This window comes from Bipolaris oryzae (genome assembly GCF_000523455.1).
Source record: "Bipolaris oryzae ATCC 44560 unplaced genomic scaffold scaffold_23, whole genome shotgun sequence".
NCBI lineage: Eukaryota > Fungi > Ascomycota > Dothideomycetes > Pleosporales > Pleosporaceae > Bipolaris > Bipolaris oryzae.
This window is the reverse complement of record NW_006911299.1, coordinates 144,304-158,088: the sequence shown is the minus strand read 5'-3', so window position 1 is coordinate 158,088 and position 13,785 is coordinate 144,304. Positions and strand designations below refer to the sequence as shown.

General features: G+C 52.0%; 7 protein-coding genes across 7 annotated transcripts; 3 read left to right on the top strand and 4 right to left on the bottom strand.

Moving 5' to 3' along the window:
- Positions 1-262: 262 nt before the first annotated feature.
- Positions 263-1,781, top strand: COCMIDRAFT_87491 (uncharacterized protein; the record flags this gene model as incomplete). The annotated part of the gene is made up of 3 exons (XM_007686882.1): positions 263-311; positions 361-408; positions 490-1,781. 3 exons carry the CDS (start codon positions 263-265, stop codon positions 1,779-1,781), a joined length of 1,389 nt encoding a protein of 462 aa, XP_007685072.1.
- A 77-nt stretch (positions 1,782-1,858) lies between these two features.
- On the bottom strand, positions 1,859-3,217 carry COCMIDRAFT_87469 (uncharacterized protein; the record flags this gene model as incomplete). Its single annotated transcript, XM_007686881.1, has 2 exons — positions 1,859-2,385; positions 2,446-3,217. 2 exons carry the CDS (start codon positions 3,215-3,217, stop codon positions 1,859-1,861), a joined length of 1,299 nt encoding a protein of 432 aa, XP_007685071.1.
- Positions 3,218-4,290: 1,073 nt separating this feature from the next.
- On the top strand, positions 4,291-5,268 carry COCMIDRAFT_87368 (uncharacterized protein; the record flags this gene model as incomplete). Its single annotated transcript, XM_007686880.1, has 2 exons — positions 4,291-4,371; positions 4,507-5,268. The coding sequence occupies 2 exons, from the start codon at positions 4,291-4,293 to the stop codon at positions 5,266-5,268; spliced, it is 843 nt and encodes a 280-aa protein (XP_007685070.1).
- Positions 5,269-5,678: 410 nt separating this feature from the next.
- COCMIDRAFT_2700 (uncharacterized protein) lies at positions 5,679-7,023 on the bottom strand (the record flags this gene model as incomplete). Its single annotated transcript, XM_007686817.1, has 4 exons — positions 5,679-6,252; positions 6,302-6,632; positions 6,682-6,772; positions 6,823-7,023. 4 exons carry the CDS (start codon positions 7,021-7,023, stop codon positions 5,679-5,681), a joined length of 1,197 nt encoding a protein of 398 aa, XP_007685007.1.
- Positions 7,024-7,683: 660 nt separating this feature from the next.
- Positions 7,684-9,354, bottom strand: COCMIDRAFT_34121 (uncharacterized protein; the record flags this gene model as incomplete). Its single annotated transcript, XM_007686840.1, has 3 exons — positions 7,684-7,894; positions 7,950-8,532; positions 8,586-9,354. The coding sequence occupies 3 exons, from the start codon at positions 9,352-9,354 to the stop codon at positions 7,684-7,686; spliced, it is 1,563 nt and encodes a 520-aa protein (XP_007685030.1).
- A 462-nt stretch (positions 9,355-9,816) lies between these two features.
- Positions 9,817-10,281, top strand: COCMIDRAFT_2698 (uncharacterized protein; the record flags this gene model as incomplete). Its single annotated transcript, XM_007686816.1, has 1 exon — positions 9,817-10,281. The coding sequence occupies one exon, from the start codon at positions 9,817-9,819 to the stop codon at positions 10,279-10,281; it is 465 nt and encodes a 154-aa protein (XP_007685006.1).
- A 641-nt stretch (positions 10,282-10,922) lies between these two features.
- Positions 10,923-13,565, bottom strand: COCMIDRAFT_87420 (uncharacterized protein; the record flags this gene model as incomplete). Its single annotated transcript, XM_007686879.1, has 3 exons — positions 10,923-11,949; positions 12,001-13,001; positions 13,404-13,565. The coding sequence occupies 3 exons, from the start codon at positions 13,563-13,565 to the stop codon at positions 10,923-10,925; spliced, it is 2,190 nt and encodes a 729-aa protein (XP_007685069.1).
- Positions 13,566-13,785: the final 220 nt, after the last annotated feature.

The window sequence follows — 13,785 nt, the reverse complement described above, 5'->3', positions numbered from 1 at the left end:
GGAAATTTTTGAATCTCAATTCTGATACTCTGGAGCTGCCCAGCCACTGCGACGATGGCAGAAGAAAACAATGATGATGACCTAATAAACTACATAACCGACTTTGCTATGCACAAGCGTCCGGGTGCATACTGCCTGATGACATACTATTGTTCACCCCGCCATTCATTTGGAGCAGGCATTACGGAACGTTCGGGCTTATCGATAACATTGTATACATTCACTCCCCACCTTTCTCCTCTCCACGTAAGCAATTCGCAAGATGATTCAAGCAGCGAAGATTCTCGAGCAGAGGAGCCACCTCATACCTGGTATGATTTCCTCCGTCTCTCTTCACATTTCGCTCATAATTGTATACAGGCAAGCTTCGAATCACGGAGCACTTCTTCCAAGTACCCCGTGACTACTGTATGTGGAGTTCTGTTTAACACACTCGGAAATGAATCATCTGGAATTCTTTGAGTCATGTATCTATTGACATTCCGAAAGCAAATCCATCCCTGGGAACAATCCAACTCTTCGCCCGCTCAGCGCTAAAAGCCGAGAAGCCAGCGGAGTACACGCCAACGTCGCACCTCGAGAAAGCCAAGACACAGCTTCCATGGCTCATCTACCTACAAGGTGGCCCGGGATTTGAATGCCAGTCGCCTCAGAATGTATCCTGGACGCACACGATTCTCGATAAAGGGTACCAGGTACTCCTACTGGACCAGCGTGGAACTGGCCTGTCAACCGCCATTAGCCAGTCGAGTCTGCAGCTGAGAGGTGATGAGAAAGTGCAGGCAGACTACATGAAGAGCTTCAGAGCTGACAGCATTGTCAAGGACTGTGAGGCTGTAAGGAAAGCATTGACAGCTGATTATCCCGAAGAGAAGAAGAAATGGAGCATCATGGGCCAGAGCTTTGGCGGTTTCTGCTGCACAACGTATCTCTCATTCTACCCTGAAGGTGTCAAAGAAGCGTTCTTGTTTGGGGGTTTGCCACCATTGAGAGACAATGCAGACGAAGTTTACGAGCGGCTGTATGCACGTGTCAAGAGCAGAAACGAAGGCTATTACCAGAAATACCCAGAGGATGTGGAGAGAGTCAAACGCATCGTCAAATTGCTCTCCCGCTTCGGTGATACCACAGTGCGCGTCCAAGGCGGCGAGGGCCACCTCTCTGCACGCCGTTTCCTCCAACTGGGCATCTACTTTGGCAAGCACGGCGGCTTCGACGATGTACACAATTTCGTTCTCCGTGCGGACACGGATCTCACTCAATTCGGTCACTTGACGCGTCCGACTGTGCTTGCGCTCGAAGCAGCACAAAGCTGGGACACGAACGTCATTTACGCTCTGCTCCACGAACCCATCTACTGCCAAGGCCAAGCTGCGAATTGGTCCGCTGAACGCATGCTCGAAAAACACCCCGAATTCTCTCTCTCCCGCATTGACTCGGAAGATCCAGTCTACTTTACTGGCGAGATGATTTATCCCTTCATGTTCGACTGCTACCCTGAGCTCAAGAAACTCAAGAAAGTAGGGGAGTTGCTGGCCGCAGAAAAGGACTGGCCAAAGCTATACGATGTGGAGCAGCTGAAGAAGAATGAGGTACCGTCATATGCAGCTGTGTACATGGATGACATGTACGTAGACTTCAACTTGAGTATGGAGACGGCCAGCACGATCAAAGGCTGCAAGCCCTTCATAACAAACACGATGTACCACAACGGCATCGGCGCAAAGACAGACGAGGTACTCAAGCAAATCTTCTCATTGAGAGACGATGTCATAGATTAGCTGTTTTTGCAAAACGACACCGCAACTCAGCCCCTCCGCTCATTAGCTTAGTTCAATACAAAACCCACCCAAAAACCTCACTTCTTCATAATCTCCCGTGCAAGCCCCAGCTGCGCCTCCAAATCGAAATCCCAGATCCAGTGCATTCGCTTCGAGAAGTTCTCCTCAATCTTATCCACATCATCCCCTACCAACTCAAAATCATACAGCTGCCCCGCTTCATAACTAGTCGCAACAAGTTTCTGTGTCCTCTCCCTCCTCACCTCATCGAACGCCTTAAACGCGCGTATAAGCTCTTCCGTGCTGTTGGCATCTTTGACCAGACCAGAGAGTATATACGTGTCTTCCATGCACATTCCCGCGCCGGCACCTTGATGCGGGGTCGTTGCGTGCGCGGCATCGCCGAGCAAACAGACGCGGCCCTTGGTGTATGTTTCACAGGGCGGATGCATGAATAAAGCCCAGATATCTGGGTTTTGCATTGCGCCAACAATCTTCTGCACATGCGGGCCCCAGTCTGCAAAGTCGGCTTCCATGTCTTGTTTGGAGGTTGTGACGACCCATTTTTCCGAGTCCCAGGTTTTGCGGGAGCGGAATGCGACGACTGTGGTTGTTAGTGAGGGATTGTTTTATTGAGATAGAAGGGGGAGGAGTTGAGATATACCGTTCATAATTTTACCGTGTGAGATGGGGAATGTAAGGAGATGACCGTGATAGCCTAGGAACATTTGACTGTTTCTGGCGGCTTCGTCGCCGAGTAGCTCGACTGCTTTGTCCATGGGTACCAGTCCTCTGTATGCATATTTCCCTGAGAAGACGGCTCTGGACGCAGGGTTGTCTCTTCCAACTACCCATTTTCTCGCCAGAGATTTGATTCCGTCACACCCAATGACGGCAGTATGCTGTGCTGTGGAACCATCGGCGAATTTGAGTACCATGTCACCAGATCCGTCATCCGCCTCTTCCATATCGACAAGCCTCTTGTTGAATTTCGCCACGTGATCCGGAATGTCTTTGATCAACTCGTCCAGAAAGTGAGCTCTGTATACACCCCCGCGTTCTCCACCTGGGGGCAGAAGGATTTCAAACAGCGGATCGCCCACCTTCTTGCCCTCACGCACATAACCATCTTTATCCGCCTTTCTCTCATCTCCCACGCGAACGGTAAACCAGGAATTTGCCTTTGAATCATATGCATTCCCAGTCTTGCATTTCAGAAACGCCTGATAAATCTTTGGCGACATGCGCTCCATTGCGCGTCCCGCATTGGGCCCAAACGCCACGCCAGCGCCAATTTCGCCAAAATGCGATGCGGCTTCATAGATAGTGAGGGGAACGTTGTGTTCCAGGAGGGTAATCGCGAGCGCGAGTCCAGATATGCCACCGCCGACTATGGCGATGGAGTAAGGCTTCGAGGGTGAGTCTGTAGATGCCATGGTCATGAGGTGCATGAAGCCACGGTCGAGGAATTGCCTTGGCTAGATTTTTCACGGTTGACTCACGAGCCGAAAGTAAGCAATGGTAGATGGTAAAAAGCTCAACATGGTATTGTCCAAACACTTTGTACGGCAGCCTTTCGGACCGGTAAGTACTATTGCCGACGGGGGGTGAGACCATGAACGTCACTAATACTTTATTTAAGTTTGCCGTAGCGCCGGCAATTGCATGGGAAAGCCGATGGTATTATGGTTGGCTACGAGTGAAACGTCGCGGTGGATAAGAACACATTATGCAGCACCAGATATAACACCGAGGTAGAGGTGCCTCATTCCGATGCGGGGTGAAGGTCTATGGATATTCATGCTCATGTGGGGCTGGCGGCTCCGTTCCGGCGATAAGTAAGCTGTTGCGATGCTCGCTCTTGGTTGCGCCAGAATGGCGGGATAGTAAGTGTCGTCATGATACCAGCAAAAACCACGGCTAGCCTACTATAAGCAACATTGAATGTAGTATTAGTGACTTTGAACTGTCAGTCTTTACACCAGGGCTTACTCCGGGCTGTCAAGGTCCGGTGAGTACATGGGATTAGTGCAAGCAATCATCTGCAGTGTCGCGGTAGGGGCAACCTAGATAAGTATGAGCATTGTACGCATTCGGCTAGCCCCTCATTCAACGACACGACATCGATAACTTACTCTCATCGAAGCCGTTGCTGTAAAAAATAGCCACAAGAACTATTCCTTTAAAACCTCCGGAAATTCCGAAACTCGTGGATTTTCCCCACATAAAACGCACACGTCCAGTATCACGTAAGTTTTGAACTCTCCGATATGTTTGGTGGGGCCCTGAAAACGGTTGCCCGCCATATCTCAATGGAAAGACCCGGTCATCATTGGAAGGGAGATCCCGTTCAAATGGCTTTGATGCGTAAGAGGATAGCCTGGGCACTTGGAACGGGCGGGAACGGTTAGCCTTGTAAACTGGGTAGTATTAACGTACGAGTTTGTAGCCTCGAAGTCCTGTTGATCATCTGCTGCGAGCACAACCCCCGATAAACTCCGATCCGTCCATGGCACCATCATATGCTGCGCCGCAGCCCCCAAGCGAGCAAGGCGAAAAGCCAGTGACAGTGCTAGTCACTGGATTTGGCGTATGTCATCGTCCATACAACTCATTATCCCAACCTCACCCTCCCCATCGTTTTCCATCTTGACCGACCTTGACACCTCTTGGTCACGCGACCCATTCTATTCACAACCCCCACAAAACTAACATAACCCCCCAGCCCTTCCTCACCCGCTTCCCCAAGAACTCCTCCTGGGAAATCGCCTCCACCCTCCCCAGCCTCCTCCCCTCTTCACCCACCAACAAAACCCCCATCCACATCCATGTCCACCACGAACCCATCCGCGTCGCCTACGCCACCGTCCTCAATCTCATCCCCACCCTGCTTCCCCCAGGAAATCCCATGAACCCGTCACCAGACATAATCCTGCACATTGGACTCGCTGCGGGCCGCAACTACTACGCCATCGAGCAAGGCTCGCGGAGCCGCGGGTACGGTAACATCGCCGACGTGGATCGTCAGCGGTTCGACGATGAGAGCGCTGAATTGCAATTTCCAGCTTCAAAGTTTCCAAGTATGCTGTCAACGGGTTTTGATACGACGGATGTGCTGGCGTGTTGGAAGGAATCCTTGAAATCTCCTTCTTCTTCCTCTGTTTCTGAAATTGGTAGCACAAAAGGCCCAGATGTGAGGATTAGTACTGATGCGGGGAATTTCTTGTGTGGGTTTATTTATTATAATAGTCTTGCCCATTACTATAGTATCAAGGAGGATGAGCGTCCGGTCATCTTTTTGCATGTTCCCGATTTGACGAGTAGTGAGGAGAAGTTGAGGGAGGGGTGGGAGGTTACGGTTGCGTTGATCAAGGCGCTGGGGGAGAGTAGGCGTAAGGCGGGGGGTGTTGTTGTGGATAGGGAGAGAGGGGGTCAAGAGGCACAGAATGGCACAGATGGGGTGCAGACGGATAACAATTTCGCTTAGACTTTTACAGGCATTTCCTTCGATTCTAAGGTACATTCTCCAGAGAGAAGCATTGGGTAATGAGCGCTGACGTAGCGAAGACTGCAGTGGGATTGCAGGTCACAGGAACTAGTGAGAATATTGGGGATGTGATGTAGGGATATATATAACATTTAGACAGTGCAAGAAGATTGACATAACGGTAATCGAGGGTTTTTCCCAGCTGGTACGCTCCCAGGTGACTATCAAAGGCTATATCAAGTAATATGCTCATACGATATCATGCCAAACTTAAATTGAAGTCGCCGTCTATCCAAGAATGATGTGTAGCCAGACAACATCTACATGGGAAAAAATCAAATGGAAATCGCTTCTGGTCTGTGTGCTGAAAAATGAGAAGGTGATCGACCTTGAAAGCAATGACTCAAATATCAGCGCTTTCCCCACAATCCCTGCTGTGTCTCCCTGATTCTCCGCTCTTGTTCCTGGATCATTTCTTCGGTCTGACCGTGGCCATTTCCCCTGCTATCAATCTCCATCGGGTCGTCGGGCTCATCTGCCGGTTGGGGAATGCGCGCGTGGGGCGCCCCCCGTCGGGGTTCCGCTGACCGCTGACCGTCCATCATACCCGCAGCGCCACCAGCTCGGAGTTGGTTGATGGCGCGGATCGTGTCAATAGCAGCGTGAAGTGTGCGCCTAGCATTGAAGTTCTTCTTGACAGTTGGCAGCAGATCCTCTTCACCATCAGCATTGTTCTTGCCGAGCTCGGTGATCCAGGGATGGGAAAGAGCCTCATGAGCGGTCATGCGCGCTGCAGGATCCACAGTCAAGCATCGACGAATAAACTCGCGCGCCGTGAGTGAGACGCCTCGCCAGTATTCCAGAGGGGTAAAAGAATAGTCGGCAACCAAGATGGCCTGCATCTCTTCAAGATTCGAGTCGCGGTCGAAGGGGGTATAGCCACAAAGGAGAAAATACGTAATAACACCAATAGCCCAAATGTCGCTATAAGCCGGTCAGTGGTACATCTTTCACAAAGTCGTTTTGTTCTTACACTGGCTTGCCATGACCCGTCTTCCTGAAAATCTCAGGCGCCATGTAGCCTGGCGTACCGCAGGTCGTTGTGAGGACGTGGAATTGCTCCTCGTCCATGATTCTAGAAAGTCCAAAATCGGCGATAAGTAAATCAGCATTGTCCTCTGGGGTTCGGAACAGCAAATTTTCCGGCTTCAAATCTCGGTGCACGATACCATGGTCGTGGAGATATGCCACTGCGGAAAGAGTAGCCCTGATCAGGTCGCCAGCATCGGATTCGTAGTAGTTTCCTTTACGACAGATGCGGTCGAAGAGCTCGCCTCCAAGCGCAAGGTCGGTGACGAGATAGACTGCTCGTGTGTTAGCGCAGATCGCAGTACCGAAGGAGTTGAGACAAACGGTTATTCATCGTCTCAAAGTAGTCAACGAGTGTAAGGATGTTCCTGTGGCCCATAGATACCCTCTTCAATACTGCAATCTCGTTCCTGACCTGGCACGTGTCAGCGAATGCGCCCTCCAGTCGACAGTTATTCAACCCACCATGTGCTCTCGGCCAGCCATAAGCCTCTTGTTGATGACCTTTGCGGCATAGTATCGCCCTGTATCGATGTGCACGCACTCCTTGACGACTGAGTAGCTGCCCGCACCTAGAGTCTTGCCCGTCTTGTATCTGCAAGGCTGAACCTGGGGTGTTTGCGGTGCCTGCGCCCCAGACCCACCGTTGGAAGTCTTGGTGGCCATGTTTGCGCTTTAGTCGGTGTCTGAAGTGTGCGACCAGCGAATTTATCGTAAAGCGGTGCGAGGGTGCGGTTGGGTGTTGAGGTCTTGGGCTGGGTATCGACGGTATAACGAAGGTTTGGTAGGTGAAGCGTCGGCGTGCCCGATGGGCTTGCTATTCAATGCAGATAGCCCTGTGATGCAGGCGGCGGGGGGCCTTCTTTCTTGCAGTGAGATATGATGGTGCTTACTGCACTGGCAGGGTCTCCTATCGAGGTTATATAATAGAATATATGTGAAGCAAACCAGCAGCTGAAAAACAAGCTTGTCGTAATGGGTGACGAGGGCCTGCTGGGAGCTTGTAGGGAGGGGCCCACACCAAGTCCCCCACCATGATTCAACCCCTGGTGCTGCCAAGACAGCCCATATCTTGATTGGTAGCCAGGCCTACACACTAGCTACACTGCCGAACCTTGTAGCGAGAATAGTGTACCGTAGACATTTAAAGCGTTGTATACATTGCATGTATGCAAGCCGCGACTTTGCGACAACCAGATTTCTGTGTATTTCTGTTGATCTAGTGTTCTCTAGTTTCTACCATGAACGGTCGTAGCGTCAGGTGCATCTGACAGCTAAACAAAATGCGAAAATTGTTGGGCAGAGAATGTACACATCCTCAATGCCTTACGACTTGACGAGCAAGCTGTGGCAGTCCATATCCTCTGGCTGTTGGAGACCCATGACTGCAAGAACCGTGGGCGCTACGTCGCCCAGTACACCGTCAGTCTTCTTCAGACTCCAGCCCTCGGGCGCGTTGGCCATGACAAACGGCACCTTGTTGGTTGTGTGGGAAGTCTTGGGCGTTCCCTCTTCAGTAAGCATCTCCTCAGCGTTACTGTCAATCTGTCAGCTTCTTCCTTCTTTGTACCAAGCAAAATTCCCCAACTTACCCGTGGTCGGCAGTGACAAACAAGACGTATCCGCTCTCCTTGCACTGATCATAGACCTTCTTGATAGCCTTGTCCGTCTCCGTGCACGCCTCAATGGCTGCCTTGTATACTCCAGTGTGGCCAACCATGTCTGGTGGGGCAAAGTTGTTCATGAGGAACTCAAACTTGCCAGTTTGGATACGCTCGCAGAGCTTGTCGGCAACCGCCATTGCGCTCATCTTGGGCTCCAAATCGTACGTAGCCACCTTGGGCGATGGTACCATCTCGCGCTCCTCGTTCTCGAATTGCTTTTCGACACCGCCGTTGAAGAAAAAGGTGACGTGAGCATACTTCTCTGTCTCTGCAACGTGGCACTGCTTCACGCCTTGCTTGCCCAATGTCTCTGCAAGAACATCCGTCATACGCTGAGGTTCAAAGGCAACGTTGAATGTGTACTTGGGGTTGTATGATGTCATGGTCGTGAGGTGGATATTCTTGGGGTATGGGAAATCGGGCTTCGGCGAGCGGTCGACATCGCCCAGCAGTTGGGTGATCTCACGCACACGATCGGAACGGTAGTTGAAGAAGAAGACAGTGTCGTCATCTAAACGGACAAATCAGTAAGAGGACATGCAGGTACTCCATCTAGTCACTTACCTTGTATTCTCCGCTCCTTTCCTCCTACAATAATGGGCTTCAAGAACTCGTCGTTTTCGCCCTTTTCGTAGCGCTCCTTGATAGTGGCCACTGGATCGCTGCTTTCTTCGCCCTCTCCGGTAACGAGACCCTTCATTCCCAGTTCAACACGGTCCCAGCGCTTGTCACGGTCCATGATGTAGTAACGGCCGACTACTGTTGCGATCTCGCCGAGACCAATCTCCTTGGTCGCCTTGAGCAGAGTCTCCATGTACCCTACAGCCGATTTTGGGTCGGTGTCTCGGCCATCTCCGAAAAAGTGGATGTATGCCTTGGGGACACCCTGTTGCTTTGCGACCTTGAGGAGAGCGATGAGGTGGTCCATATGGGAGTGTACGCCTCCGTCCGAAACGAGACCGCAGAAGTGCAGCCTTCCGTTTCCGTCAATGGCGCGCTGGAACGACTTCTTGATGTTGCCGACGTCCTTGAGCTTGTCGTTCTTGATGGTCTGGCCAATTCTGACAGAGTCCTGCCATACAACGCGTCCCGCGCCGATATTCAAGTGGCCGACTTCGCTGTTGCCCATCAGGCCCTCGGGCAGACCGACTGCGAGAGACGAGGCCTCCAACTCGGTGTATCCCTGAGCAGTTTTCGAGCCTTGACGCGCAAACTCGTCCATGGTAGGGGTATCTGCTGCAAGAATGGCATCGCCATCCTTGCGCGACTTCTCAGTCGCAACACCCCAGCCGTCGATGACGATGAGGACGGCCTTTTGGTCGACCTTGGCCATGATTGCGAACTAACCAGGAAACTTAGTACAAAGGAGGATGAGGAACCCAAAAACAAAGTTGGATAAGGTGGATTGAACGACGCGAAGGAAAAGGTGTTGAATTTAGTTATCGGCGGAGGGGCAGGGTTGGTGGGGCTAAGTCGACCTTGGAGTTTGGAAAAAGCATAGGCGACCAACGTCACCCCATCACCCTCTCGCAGCAACCAATGCAATAGCCCCCCACAACCCGCGGCCGGAACCTCGTCTCGACCTCCATCCAGTACGCGACACGATTCGCGCAGATCCGGTGAATACTGTGATCACCAGAAAACACGTGTTGTCACAGAAAGCTACTGCGAGAGCTGGATCAAGTAAACTCTATCCAATCAGCGGCCTCGGTCAAGCCATCACCTGTGTCCGGTCAACACCACGCTAGTAGTGTAGACACGTCCATCCGGATAATACTCTTGGAAATTCGTAGACATGTCGGCAGCAGCGACGCCCTACGCCCCTGCATCGGCGCGAGCCTCAGTTCCACCCACAGGCGCAGCCACACCAGCCCATCCACCCCCGGCTTCCGCAACCACACCGGCACCCCCTGCGCCCTCTGCCTTTGACGTCCTGCCCGACCTCCATAAGCTGCTCAAGCGCATTCTCGAGACATCGGCTCAGCCGCCACCCGCGACTCCCACGCCCGCGCAACTCTCGCCAGACGGGCCTCTGGAAATCCAGCACGTCGCTACCGCTGCAAACGATGTCCGGCTGAAGATACAAAAGGCGAGACGCGCCGTCTTGTCATTGCCGGATATCGATCGCTCGTTGCAAGACCAGGAAGAAGAGATTGAAGATCTCGAGGAGCGGATTGCTCGGCTCAAAGCTTCGCTGAGGGAGCTTGGTCAATCAACTGCTTCAGAGGATCGAGACGGAGACCAGAGTATGACTGGGTGAGATGCCGCCGGGACTACGATTGATCCATTCTAGGACCGATATCTATTGATTATATGGACGCGCTTAATCTAGCACTTGCCCAGAACTAGTGGTATGTGGACATGAGCATAGGCGATGTGCCTGGTAGAGCCAGTGCTAATGTGTTGGCTAGATATAGGATGCCCTTCATGAACAACGAGTGGTTCTCAAGAGGGCCCTCCATTAGTTGAAGTCAGCAAGCAACAGCCTCTAAGCTCTTGCATAGTGCGCCTCTGCGTTGAGTGTATCAGTGATTGATAATCTTGTCGTCGCCTTGGGTGGAAGACGACAATTTTAATTTAGACGTTCCCATGTATCAAGCGACTTGATCTCCATAAAACCCAGTCAACTTGCTTAGAGGAGGCCGTTCGAGTCAAGTGTAGGATATAGAAGAAATTCAAACATAGAAGAGTTTCTAAAGAGGAAAGAGCACGGGCGGTAGAATTGATAGACAATATTCCGTAGACATCAATAAAACGTAATGCACACATCACAATTGTGATCACTAGCATACATCTCAAGCTTGAATCAAAGTTTTATTATTTCATATGGGTATGTCACCACTACTCATCCAGCATAATTTTACTCCAAACACCCCAAGAACACCCTTTAGACTCATATCCCTACGAACGCGTAGGCAGATATGCACCACCCGCAAGGACCAAATTCATCCGAGTAAACTGGACCTTGTACACAGGGCTATCCTTTGTGGGAAACACACTGATCTGATCCGCCGACACACCTGTCTCCTTAGCCGCCTTCTTTCCCGTAACCGTCGTGCCGCTGGCGCCTTTCGTCGTCATCGCGCCATCTGTCTTCGCAGCGACACCGTCGGCAGCTTTATCGCTAGTTTCCTGTAGTACGTCCCATACACGAACTGTCTTGTCGGCGCCGGCAGAGACAAGGACGCTCGACTCTACACTCCAGGAGAGAGACCAGATACCGCCTTTGCCATGGCCACGCATGCGCTTGCGCCTGCGGCCTGTTTCGAGGGTCCAGAGGATGATGTTGCCGGCGTCATCTGCTGATGCGAGCGTCTTTCCGTCGGGGGAGCAGGATATGGCTGTGACGTTGCCGGTGTGGCCGGTAAAGAGGCGCAAACAGTTACCACCAGCGATGTGCCACATGCGGACTGTGCGGTCGCATGAGCCTGTGAAGACATAGAGGTTATTAGGGTGGAAAGTGACGCAGTCGACGTCGTTGTCATGGCCAACGTAGATCCGAAGAGGTTCAATGTGATCGGTCGACCACAGACGCGCAGTGCGGTCGTTTGAGCCTGTGAGGAAGTAGTGGCCATAGGGTCCCCATTGGAGATCCCAAATAGGGTTATCGTGGCCACGGTACGCAACAAGGCAGGTGTACGTATCCAAAGACCACAGGCGGACTGTCTTGTCTTCTGAGCATGAGAGGAGACATTCAGAGTTTGTGGGAGGGCCAGAAGGATACGGGTTGGCGGTAGAGGGGGAAAAGGCAACTGCGTAGACGGGACCTGAGTGGCCGATCAATCGCCTAGAAGATGATGGCTGCATGTCTGGATTATCGTTTGGTGAAGTGAGAGGGCTACCGTCCATGGACCAGACGCGGATGTACGACTCGCTCATGCCGGCAGCAACGAGTTTGTTGTCCCCAGAAAAATCTATGCAGTTAATGCTACCATGCCGTTAGTAGTGCATCTCGTGGCGTCAAAACTAAACAACCTACCTGTCGTATGTGTTATGGAAAGTGTACATGGTAACACTAACAGCAGGTCCGACTCCACCAGTTCTTCCCTCCATCTTGTACCGGTCTCGGTGTTCAATAATCTTTTGTACCTCCATGGAGACATCGCGGGCAAGTGATGGAGGCAAAGGGACGAACTCGCGCGAGGGTCCATCCTCTGTCGGCTCCCGCTTGATGCGTTGCTCAAACTCATCCAGCAAACTTGGTTGGCCTGGCCTTGGCGCAGCTTTGGCATCTTCCTCTTGTAGAGCAGCACGGACATCATCTTGTAGTTCCGCCTCCTGGGGGTACGCGCCCAGTTGCAGTCTTATTCGCGCAGCATCTGCCTCAGGGTCATGGCGCGCTGTGAGAGGGTGGCCGGGGGCGTGTCCTGGGATGCCTTCGTCCTCTGCAGGGAGCTCATCGTCGCCATGTCCGCTAGCAAGAATGGCCGCTATGCTTTTCTCTGCCGTCGCTGTCCTGTCAACTGTGACAATATTAAGGTGTTCGCGAATAACATCTATTATTGTAGACCCGCCATCAAAGTGCTTAGATTCAAGGAATTGGATGAGGTTGAAGAACGGCATTGTCGTCAACGTTATTCGGTACTTGTTGTCGAGGTAAAGTTTTGCTATTCTGCTCTCCTGCAAATGAGACTGTAACCGTACTTGACGGAGCGTTTTGACATCCTCATCGTGGTCGCGCTCAAACAAGCCCTGGTACGCGGCAAAGAATGTCTCTGCATCTTTGGTATAAAAGTCGCGTACCAAATCTAAGAAGGAATAGACAAAGACGGGCCATAACAGCTTCCGCAGCTCTGGTCTATACAGATCCAGATTATCCTCTGTATATTTGCGCAGCAGCTCGAATGCTTTTGTGTACTTTGCGCCGCCGGCTTCGGTACTCTGAGCGGTAAGAGGCTGGCCGTTGGTTTGTGGTTCAGACTCCTTGCGAAGCATCGCTTCGGTGCGGACATAGCCCTTCTTTGAGAGATACTCCAATACCTTTGGTAGATGTCAGCAATCATGACCTGAACGCGCAAAGAAGACACTCGCTTTGTCGCGGGAATAAGCAGGAATCGTGCGGCTTTGACTATACGCAAGGCCGATTCTAGTTGACGACTGTGATGCGCCACTCATGATGTGCGACGGAATGCGCGAAGTGAATACCGGCTGATTTGGGCAAACTAAATTGTAATAAGTTTATCCCAACGTCGCGTGCTAAGTCAAAGACCGAGCCTCTGAGGTAAAGGCATAGCATAGAAGTGTATAGTACCAACGGGCAAAGGCGACGGCGCAACCCCGCAACAAATACAGCACATTCATCCATCGTGGCCACAAACTCATGCGATATTGTACCGGAGATAAGAGGAGGAGGGGCAGGGAATAAGGGGAGGTGTCACCTACGATTTGATTGAGATTCTGCTGTGACTGGGGTCCCGACGAGCCTGGCGGTGGAGGGCCACCCTGCGGCGGCATGGCTGCATGTGGTGGTAAACCTGCACTTGGAGGCCCATTTCCTACACTCATAGCCCTTACAGGCCCGGGCCCTTGGGGGGGCCCTGACATGGCTGCGTGATTCCTTCTCTTCTATGCTGGCGCGCAGCTCTTCCTTCGCCCCGTTGTGCTCCAGTGGCAGTCGCAATGGTCGTCAACAGTCGTATGCGGGGTTTGATTGTCGCTTCCTAGTCGCTGGGCTGTTTCGAATGTATCGACGCGTAAAGATTGATTCCCGGCGGGCAGATCGCGTCTGGAGCATACCAGGACGTCACCTGGGCGGGCCGTGTTG